This window comes from Octodon degus, unplaced genomic scaffold (genome assembly GCF_000260255.1).
Source record: "Octodon degus isolate 3935 unplaced genomic scaffold, OctDeg1.0 scaffold00186, whole genome shotgun sequence".
In the NCBI taxonomy this organism is placed as follows: Eukaryota; Metazoa; Chordata; class Mammalia; order Rodentia; family Octodontidae; genus Octodon; species Octodon degus.
In genome coordinates this window covers 270,370-281,503 of record NW_004524762.1, presented here as the reverse complement: position 1 = coordinate 281,503, position 11,134 = coordinate 270,370, and the positions used below count along the sequence as shown (strand labels likewise).

The 11,134-nt window shown below is 41.2% G+C and overlaps 1 protein-coding gene and 1 pseudogene across 1 annotated transcript; one reads left to right on the top strand and one right to left on the bottom strand.

Moving 5' to 3' along the window:
• Nucleotides 1-276: 276 nt before the first annotated feature.
• Nucleotides 277-1,504, top strand: LOC101566917 (translation machinery-associated protein 16-like). The gene is made up of 2 exons (XM_004643950.2): nucleotides 277-486; nucleotides 542-1,504. Exons 1-2 carry the CDS (start codon nucleotides 371-373, stop codon nucleotides 1,038-1,040), a joined length of 615 nt encoding a protein of 204 aa, XP_004644007.1. The 5' UTR covers nucleotides 277-370; the 3' UTR covers nucleotides 1,041-1,504.
• A 5,410-nt stretch (nucleotides 1,505-6,914) lies between these two features.
• On the bottom strand, nucleotides 6,915-8,140 carry LOC101566514 (annotated as a pseudogene).
• Between the last annotated feature and the right edge of the window lie 2,994 nt (nucleotides 8,141-11,134).

The following is an 11,134-nucleotide window of genomic DNA, read 5'->3' as shown; positions in this document are numbered from 1 at the left end:
CAGGTGGCTGGATTCAGAACAAAACTGTCTTTTTAAGTACAGAGAGACACTGCTCTCATAGACCTAGCTTGGCATGCCTCAGAAATCCTGGACATGAAGACTTCCAGTCTCTTCTGCATCCAATGGCGAACATTTGCAGGCCAATGAGAGTTCATTCTGATCACTTTCCTTTGGGAAAGCAGCCTCAGCTGAAGCCCCGCCCTGCACTTAGATGTTCTCTAGTCTAAACTAATGTCTTTCTGTTGTCAATATTGAATGATTGGACCCCATGTGTGTTCAGGCAGGACTGCGCGCCTGAGAGCCTTCGCTCCGGGTCGGGAGCTTGCGGGGTCTGGGGCGCGGGGTCCTCGGCGGCCTCTGGGACGGCACCATGCCTAAGGCACCAAAAGGAAAAAGCACAGGACGAGAAAAAAAAATTGTCCATCCATACAGTAGAAAAGCGGGTCAGATTACAAGAGAGGCCCACAAACAAGAAAAAAAGGAAAAATTTCTAAAACTTGCTTTGGGAATTTGCTAACATACATACAAATTTTCTTCCAAGATTGAAGAATGAAAAGGCCTTACATCTCAACCTCATTGGTGAAAAACTGCAATGGTTTCAAAATCAGCTGGATCCCCAAAAACTGAGATACTCAAAAAAGGATGCTTGTCAATTAATTGAATTGTACTTAAATCGGTTCAGCAGTGAGCTGGAGCAGATCGAGTTACAAAACAGCATCAAGGACGGGCAGGGAAGGCGACACCATGCCCGGGAGACCATCATCAAGCAGACGATGGAGCGTGAGCGGCAGCAATACTATGGCTATGGCTTTGAGATTCCGGACATTTTACATGCAAGTAGTCTGAAAACTTTTAGAGAATGGGATTTGGATCTGAAGAAATTGCCAAACATTAAAATGAGAAAACTTTGTGCTAATGATGCAGTTGCTAAGAAGCACAAGAAGAAAGCTCAAAATTTAACGATAGACAAAGATTTAGGGCAATTGGAGCTGAAAGGGGAATCAAGTGACTCTGATGAAGTAATGATTCCTGTGGCCTAATTATCCTGACTTGATTTGAAAATCACTAATGTGAGAGCTTTAAGTCATACTCCTCATCCATGAGAAATAATTGTCTAGTACTTGCTGTTTAACTTATTCTCTTTCATAATGTGAATTACGTTTGCAGTTTCAAAAATAGTATTGTAATTTTTATTTAAATGTGAAAATTGCTTTTCATTTATATTAAGTTGCTAAAATGGAAGATGCATTTTGTTTTTTATTACTATAACAAATACTAGAGACTAGGTAACTTATAAAGACATGGACTTAGCTCATGGTTTTGGAGGCTGAAAGTCTAGGCAGCCTCTGCTAGCTCTGGCCAGGTCCCCTCTTGCTTCTGTGCTCCCTGGCCTGATATCAGAGCAGTGGGAAGCACCAGAGGGGGAGATCTCATGGAGAACCTGGAAGCCGGAGAACAGAAGGGACCAGTGATGGCATTTCTTAAGGGTTCAAGAGAATTTAATGATTTCAGGTTAGCGTCATTTGATTGTTACATTATTTTTTGCTTTCTCATTGTGAAAAGTGGCAAGTTTTATTCAGACCTAAAAGTTAGAGAGCCAATGATTATAATTGCTACTTTTTCTTCTAACAAATATATTAGTTAAATTAATGTATCATATAGTATTTCAAATGTCATAAACACTTTAAAGAACTTACTAAATGCTAATGTGTGTTAGTCTGTCTTTTAAAAGGTGCAAGTATATTTAAGTATTTTAAAGAAAAGGGAAAAAAGTATACTGTATGAAATTAGGTATCAACTAAATTGTTAACCATTTGTATAAAGTGTTACAACTTTTATACTTCTAAAAATTAAAAATAAAATGTATTTCTATAATTTAAAAAAAATTGAATGATTTATGCACAATAATACTGTATGTTTTTCTTTCAAGAATTCATTTTCTTCCATGTTCCATGATAACCTGATCCATTCACCAATCCACAGACAGCTGCCCAAAGGTAGATTTAAAGAATGACCCTGACTATCTGACTGGATTAGCCAGCTATACAGACTTCCTTAGATAGTGAGGCATGTTATAGGGTAAGAATAGCATTAAGCTTCTCTTTTGGAGGGTTGACAACTTAAGTATACAGACAAAAATTAGAGAATAAGAAGGGCTGCAAGGACAGGCAACATTTTGGCCAGAGCCTTTCAAGGTCAGTGAGGACTGTGGACATAGGAGAACCTGTACTGTAACATCCTGTAACTCAAATTGTGTCCCAAATTTTCTGATCAAGGAGACTATGGGGCCACAGAGGAAAGTGATCGATGATGTAGAGTGTGCCTAAGGAGAGTCACATGAAGAGAAACATTCTCTCAGACTTCCACAGAGAGCAAATTGGCCAAGAAATAGCTGTGCCTCATCCATACTCACAAAGGATCTACAAACCGTGGTACAGCGTTTCAGGGTAAATCCTGAGGGGATTTGACTGACCTTGTTAGATACAAAAGTTACATTTCTTGTTATATAGGTCTTGCTTTATCTTGGTCTTAACCATCCAGCAGAGAAATATAAAAATGAGGTATAAAAAGTAAAGCCATATTAATTTGCTTAGTTGTAAAAGGCTCAAGTCAACAACTTCTGACATTGCTAGTCTTACGGATAACCCACTACTATTATGGACTACTGGAGTATATTGTATTATTTTGCTGAATTTACATACCTACAATATTTAAATGGCAATGGAATACCCATCTTTGACAAAACTAAACAAAAAAAGGGATACAAATGAAGGACCATTTTGTATCTGTATATACAAAATAGTTAGGATAGATATACAGCTACTTTCTCTTAATTCAATGAGAAGAAAGATTTGTACTAATAGTGTTTGGACAGGATATCATGTCTGCATCTTGTACTATGAATAACCACTAAGAAGACAACAATATGCAATGTATTAATTATTGAAACTGTCCTCTAACTGGTTTTGAAACTGTCTCATTGGTATTTGTTTCTCAATAAAATTAATACAAGAATAATAAAAAATATACTGGCTTCTTGTTTATTCAATAGTCACTGCTGTTTGATAGCCATAGCTGATGTTCAAAACTTCTGTTTTGCTAGCCATATATAACTGTTTCTTCTAAAGGGACAGATTATGTATGTTAATATAAACTTTTATTTTCAGGGGCATGTTCAGGCTGGGTAGTATGTAGAAAGGACTGGATACAGTCTTTGGAGCTCAATATATATTCTTAAGCGTGGGTTAAGAAGGTCTGTTAGACTCTAATTTATTCTGCTGCAGGTAGTAGTTTCTGTCAATTTTGAAAGGAAAAAAGGGCAAAAAAGGAATTCCTTCCTATCCCTCATTCTCTGTGCCCAATCTAAAGCTCATTTCACAGCAACTAATGCGACTAGCAGTGACATACAAGTGCAAGGAAGAGGCCAAAAGTGTGTTAGCCTCTTGTACTATGCATCTGGGCCTCCTTCATGGTGAATCTCTCATCCTGGGACCAAACTTATCAATAGGCTTACTTTTGCAGAGCCTTGGTTGTCATCTCTCCCAGAGTGGTATGAGGGCTGTCATTCTAGAGAGTCATCATTGCAGGAGACAGACATTCCTCTAGGGACTGATGCTATAACCCTATTTTTGAATTGGTGTCTGTTCAAATACTTAAGGGTGTCTAAAATTACTTTATATTCTATCAGTAAACTTCTCTGTGTTATCAAAATTAGCCTTCTTTCTTGACAGGAGAGAGAAGTGAAAGGGGTTAATCTCCATTGTTGCCCAAGGACAGAAAGGTTCATGAATTTAAACTAACATTTTCTCATTTGTGCTTTGTGTGTGTGAGGATGAAATCTTGGTGAGCTTTTTAGAACATGATCCAGAGATATATGAAAAGCAGCTTTTTGAAAGGGTACAGAGAGGAGGAAACAAGCCATTCTGGAACCTTAGTACTCAGAGCCAGCCACCAGAGCAAAGAGTATTGCAATGGATTAAAAAACTACTGTGATAAATTGTACTATATCTCACAGGCAGGGTACGGGAGAAGGTACAGAGTAGTTATGCTATGCAGGGCTCAAGAACTGAATCCTGCTCATGTCAAGGGTAGAAAGATAATCAAGACAAAAAAAATCTTTCCTAGGGTGGATCTATAATCTGTAGCAAATCATGCCTCCAACATCAGAAGTTATGATCAACTCAAGATGCATTGCAAAACTGAAAATTAGATAAATCACCAAAGAACCTGAATGAGGGTCTTCCAGTCTGTCACATAAGAGGCTCTTGACCAGGAACAAGCTAAACCAGAACAATTATGGGTCCCTTCCTGGATGAGCATAGGTTATGATTCCCTCAAACCTAGAGATTGGTGTTAAGTAACCTGTAACTTGCCTTTGATTTTTTTTTTAATATGGGGATCAAACTCAAAACATGCTTCTCTTATAGATGGACCTTGAGAGCTTGTTTGGAGGTTCTAGCAGGGGAGCGCGGCTACTCGTATACCCTTGACCGAGGAACGGTCCTCCTCTGTCGGAGGTGGTCGTCCTCTTCGACTGAGCTTGCAGCTTTGGGAGGGATGCACATGGATCATTGAGGGTGGAAGGGGACACCCGCCTAGCCAGCCAGATCAGCCGAATCAACACTGGCGATCAATGGGGTAACAGATGTCACAGCCAGATTGCCCTCACATCCAACTTCTCTTATAGATGGACACTTTTTTTCTGTGGGCTTAGGAGCTTCCAAATGGGAGGCAAACAAATGATTTTCAGGTTGGCAGAGAGAAGCACACTAGCATTTCCTGACACAATAATAACAATCATCTCCAACAGAGGTGAACTTTCAAATCATGTCCCATAGTCTCTGGCTGAATTCTCAGACAAACCTCTGCAAGCTGCAAAACAATTAGAAATTTTAAAAGCCATTTCACCAATCTGTCTAAAAGAGATTGCCGAATCCTCTCTTAACTGCCAAACAAGTCAGAACTAAATAGAGGCAAATCCAGCAACAAACATTGAAATAAGTCTCAATGCAGCTTATATGAAACAGCGATGCAAGGCCCTGCCTAGAAAAATAAAAAATTTCCTGTCATAGAAACCTAAATATTTCCCAACTCACAACTTTGATCATGGCTAAAACAACTAGTGCAAGGCATAAGCAATGAACAAACAAAGGATGACAATTGTTGATTACCTAAATGAATCGTTATCCCAAATTTAGACATAATATTTGGGGTGCCATGAAATAAAAGCAAATGCTTACCTCCTTCCAAGTATCATGGTGTGACTACCCCAGTGATATAGGAGAAATATAACTCCCAACCTTTTCATTATGATATATGTGAAGATTGTGTTTCCTGAGGTCAAAGAATGAATTCCAAGGGACAAAGTGGGTTAAGAATAGGAAAGGTTTTTTGAGAATTAGGTGGTCCTGAGAGACAGGAGGGGTCCCAAGTAGTTGCCGCAGAGGTCCTTTGTCAGAGGTATGTCTGAGGATACAGGAATGTCTCAATGTGGGTAAACTGTGGTCAAACTACAATGAACCTACAGGGTTCCAAGTACAGCCACTGAGCTAATGGTGACCCATATGTAAGGGAGCATATGGCTGATCTGAGTAACCATGTCTTATCTACCACTTCTAAAACAGGGACATTTTAGGAAGGGATGGAACATGGCTAGTCTTCCTGATGTGAACTCAGCTGTCCTCATCATCAAAGGGGCTCAGGACCTCCTTGTCATTGAGAATGGCTGCAGTTCACTTTGGGGCCTTACTGTAAGCATTTGCTTCTGGCTCCAGAGGGGAAAACAGTGCATTGTTCAGTCTCCTAGAGGAGAGTGTTAGGCTGGCATTCCTTGTACACACTCAGCTGCTCTCCATGTCAGAGGAGCTTGGGACCTTGCTGTTGCTGAGAATAGCTCTGGTACTTTTCAGGGGACCTCTGGTTTATACTTTGAGTGCCAGCTTTTGGCTTCAGTCTTATTCATCAGCCTGCTATCCTAGATCCTTCATGCCACTGTCACAGACTTTTGAGCTTCCACCTCTGGCCTTGGAGCCTTTCCAGTGCAAATGCATGAAACAAAGTTGCATGAGATGTGGTCTGGGACCCAGGGATCTGGCTGCACTCACAGGGACCATTGATAATGGATCCAGGCCTACAGCTGGATTCTTTTGGCTCTTAGTGTATGACCAAATTTCCTTTTGAGTTTAGCACTTTGGGTGACTACTATAAAATAATGTTGCCAATTATGTGTCCTATATTCCATTGTTTTTCTTACACACACTGACTACAGCACTTTTCAACCATATCTATTTCCTTTAACTCTTCAAATTGATTGAGTTTATTCCTGTTCTGTGTGTCTTCCCAGGAGAATTAAAGCATCATACCACAGCTATATGTAAGCAGCCATGTGGACAGTGACACAGTGAAAGCTAACTCTTGCAAACAACCCACATGCCCACCAACCAATGAACAGGAAAAAAAAGATGTTTGACTTTTTTTACTTTTAATATAATGGAGAATTACTCAGCCATACAAGGGTAAAATTGAGACATTTATTGGTAAGTCAGCTTGAGACCATAATCATCAGTGAAGTAATCAGACACATGTGCAAATATCACATTATCTCTCTGGTGTGAGAAAATGAATAGGTAGAAAACCCCACAAATGTACAATAGACAATGTAGGAAAGGAAAAAATGTTCAAAAGGAAAGGGGAAAGGAAGGGAGGAAGGCAATGGAAAAAATGAGAAGAGAAAGGTAAAATGCAAACCCAGCTTGGAGACAAGGGAGGGAAAGAGAGCTAGCAAAGAAGGAATAGAAATGCGATTTGCAAAAGAGGAATCAAGATATATCATGTACAGATACAAATAGTACCAATGATCTTCAATTTTACAAAAATTAATTGAGCTTGGACTGTAATTAAAGCTCAGGTTTCTTCTAACAGCAGCTCTTTCCTGCACGTGTGTACTGGAGCAGCTGGGCGCACTCGCTGAACACCCGCTGGATGTTCTCCCTGTCCATAGCACAGGTGAACTGAGGGTAGCAGTGGCGGTCCTCACCGCCTACAGCATTGACGATACTCAGAAACTTGTCCCGAATGAAGCACTTGGCCCGGGTCACCCGTGCATCCTCTCCGGGCTCAGGAGCAGCAGCATAAGGAGTAGTGTAGTGAGCAAATTCTGGAAAGTGCTCCTCGATCTTGGACTTCCCAGCAAGGACTTTCTCAGCCAGCAGATCTTGCTTGTTGAGGAAGAGAAGTACACAGAAGGGGTGGGGACATTTACACCACAGGGACCTGAAAATGTTGAGAGCCTCCTGCAGTCTGTTGGTCCCAGTGGTGTTCTGGTCGTAGCTGCTGCTGTCCACCACGAAGATGATGGCAGTCAAGTTGCTGAGGTACTCGGCCCATACCCGGCAGGTGTAGTACAGCCCATCTGCATACAACAGGTGGAAGTTGGCTTCATCCACTTGGAACTTGGTCTCAAAGATTCCGGGGATGTGAACGCTGCAGCGCAGCAGATCCTGGGGGCTGGGCTCATAGTGGGGCTGCCTGATGACGTCGATCTTGTCCAGAAAGTAGCGGGAGCAGTCCAGCAGCCCGGTCTGCGTGCAGCGGTCATAGCAGGAGCGCACGCCCTCGTCTTCCCACAGCACCTCGGCGTGCTCAAAGAACTCGGGCGGGAAACTGAAGCTGAGCTTGTCACTTGCACCCAGGATGTAGTCCACTCTGAACTGGTTCTCAGGATGGGCCAGCTTCAAGGGGGGCTGCAGCCTGCTCATGGCCACCAGGATGCTTTCAATAGCTTCCTTCAGGGAGTTTCTTACCTTTTGTACTTCAGCAGCCCGCTCACAGTCCCCATCAAATGCTGTCCCACACAGCATCTTTGCCTGCTTGAAAAGGGTGCTTTTGCCAGAGTCCGAGGTCCCCAGCAGCAGCAGGCGATGTGTGGCCCAATAGAGGCGCTCATCCTCCTTCAGCTGTCTCTGTGTCCTTTTGCTGACCTCACGCCATGCCTCCTCCTCGCTCTGGCCATATCTCCTGCAGTTCCCGATGCAACTCATGGCTAAGCTGAGAGATCTGCCCTAGATGCTGCTGTGGGGACGCTGAGGTGCAGAAGGTGCTGCTGGTCCAGGAGACCACGCTGCCGGCGGAGAGTACAGCGCTGGTGGTCAAAGCGCAGGATGCGCACAGCTCCTCACCTGCTCTTCGTGCCTCTGAAGGCCACTCCTGCCCCTGTGGGTTGCGGTGTGGGCTGTGAGTGCTGGCCACAGGAGGAGGCAGGGGTAAAAAAAAAAAAAGGCAAAGGTGGGCGGAGGAGAGGGAGGGAGCCTATGGGGAGAGGTGTGTTCTCCTTCAGGGTGGAGCATCAGGATCGCAGACAGAGCCCAACTCGAGCAGGAAATGCTGGTGGCCTCTCTTCCTCCGCCCTGAATGCATGCCCCAGTGGAGACAGTGGAGGCCTCAGGGAAGACCCCGCACTAGAAACAAATGCTCCAACCCCAGGCCATCCCTTGGTCTTTTTATTATCCCCTTGAGACTGGGTCTGGACCTGTAGTTCAAGCTGACCTTGAACAAACTATTCAGCCCCAGTGGCCTTGAACGCTAGGAATCTTCCTGCCCTGGCTCCCCTGTCCTTTGCACTTTTTTTATCTTGTACCTTGGATTAAACTCAGGAACTTTTGCTGGCCAAACAGGCTCTTATGCCGCTGAGCTGTCTCCCAGGCTCCTTGAAAGTTAATCCATACATGTTGTGTGTGTTCATCTGCAAATATTATGGGGGCTTTTGACTTGTACTAACTTAAATTCCTACAGTTTGAATATTAATCCTTATGGAAACATAGATGATTTGCAAGTGCTTTTTCTCTTGTTGAGAGGGCTGCCATTTCATTCTGTTGTTCCTATGCAGTGGGAAAGCTTTTTATTTTGATGCAGAGCAGATTTTTTTTTTTTTTAATTTGGACTCTGTGCAGTGTTTCTTTTGTTTTTACTGCCCGAGCTTTTGATTTCATATTCAAAAAGCAATCGCCACATAGAGTGGGAGGGAGAGTTCACACTTTTTTTTCAGTTATTTCATGGTTTAGAGTCTTACATTTGAGATTTTGATCCACTTAGGGATGAGTTTCATTGTTAGTGTTAGTATGTATTTATCTAGTTTAACCAATGCTATTTATTGAAGATATTATCCTTCTGCCATTGTGTATTGTTGGTACCTTTCCCAAGCATTATTTAGTCATAAGAGTAGGTATTTTCTGAGATTGGTGTTATGTTCCATTGTTGGGTATACATCTTTTATGGCAGCAAGATGTTATTTTCATTGCTGAAGCTGTGTAATACAATTTAAAATCAGGAGTGTTATACCTTCATCTTTATCCTTGCTCAATATTCCTTTAGTTATTTCAAGTCTTCATTGCTTCCATGCAAATTTTACAGCTTTCCTGTTTTCATGTGGAAAATGCGATTGGAATGATGAGAAATTGCACTGATCCTGTACATTGTTTAGGGTTGTATGAATAGTTTGACAATATTAAATATATTTATTATGAATATAGCCAGCTACTTATTCATTTATATCTTACTCTTTTTAGTATGAAGAGTTCTTACATTCGTTGTTAAACTTATTCCTAAGAGTATTTTTCTTTTCATGCTGTTATATGTGGGATTTTTTACATGGTTCACTGATGGTAGATACATAGTGTGTAGATTGCAACTAGTGTGCACATGTTGATTTTGTTTCCTGCAACTTCATTTACATTGTTTACCAGTTATGTGTCTCAGTATGGTCCTAGGGTTTTCTCTGTATTAGGTCATGTTATCTGCTAATTATACTTACTTGTTTCTGGTGCCGAAGCTTCCTATGTCTTTTTCTCACCTAGAATTTCTGGCTAGGACTTGCAGTCCTATATGGGAATGTAAGTGCTATATCAGTCTTGCTCCTGAGGCTGAAAAAGATCCCTGACAGGGAAGTTTATGGTAGAGACATTTAATTTGTGTCACAGTTTCAGAGAACTGAGTTATGGTTGCCTGGTTTTGGGCAAATCCAGTATGGCCAAAGGCATTAGAGAGGAAAACTATTCAATGCATGGCAGCCAGGAACAAAGAGTGGGAGAGAGAAGTCACTGAGGGACACAAAAATGTACTCTTTTAAATCACAGCTCCCAAGAGCCATCTTCACATTCAGTTTAAATGAAAGAACAATATGCTTAGTTATGAAAGCTTTTCAAAAAAATAGATTTTTCCTGAAGTGAGTTTCTGTGTTAGATGTAATTTTTTTAGCCTTCCTTGGGAGTGGCAAGTCATTTCCCAAAATGATGATATCCGTTTAAGTCTTATGATTTCTTTCATTGTTATATTATATGAAAGCATATGAATTTTATTCAGCTAAATTTACATCTTTGTTGGGAAATGGCAAAAAGTGCATTTCAGTAACCTAAGGGAAAAACAAAAGATGAAGTCACGTCTTAGTCACCTAGATGAGAGTGGCAGAAGTAGGTCTTCTCATCATGTAAACAACTAGTTCTTTTTTTTTTTTTTTTGGCATTTAACTTTAAACAGACTATTTGTTTATTATTTCTCAACTCCTTGAAAGTAAACTTTTGGGTTTTGAACTTTTCACTTACTGTCTCATAAACTGAATTTGCTCTTTAGTTTGGAACTTGTTAAAGAAAATGACTTTTAACTTTGGCCAAAATTGTTTAAAGCTATTTTTAGAAGTTCTGTTTGCATCTTTTAAAAATTAGTCTATCCAAACCTACATGGATTGTATCTATTTTTAAAAATACATTTCTCTTTAATCATTTAATGTTTCTGACTGACCTCTATACTTTCCTGACTACCTGTACTCTTTTCATTATTCTGGGAGAACTGCTATGTGATTTTAGACATTTAGTTGATTGGGTAGTAGCTGATTGGTAGTCTCCTTTTGGTTGTGATTGCTGTCTTACCAGCCATGTGATATAAAAGAAATATAACTCCTAACATGCCAGGCAGATCTCATACTAGTGTGTTCCCTGAAGTCAAAGGATGAATTCCATGAGACAAAGAAGTTTAAGATTAGGAAAAGTTTATTGATAGATAGGTGGTCCTGAGAGACAGGTGGTGTCCTGAGGGGATTGCTGCAGAGGCCCTTTTTCAGGGCTATTGCATACAGACATGTCCA

Excerpts from the sequence above, each read along its gene's own strand:
- LOC101566917 (XM_004643950.2), top strand. The coding sequence starts at position 371 with ATGCCTAAGGCACCAAAAGGAAAAAGCACAGGACGAGAAAAAAAAATT. Across the intron at positions 487-541 it reads AAACAAGAAAAAAAGGAAAA|ATTGAAGAATGAAAAGGCCT; the intron begins ATTTCTAAAACT and ends TTTTCTTCCAAG.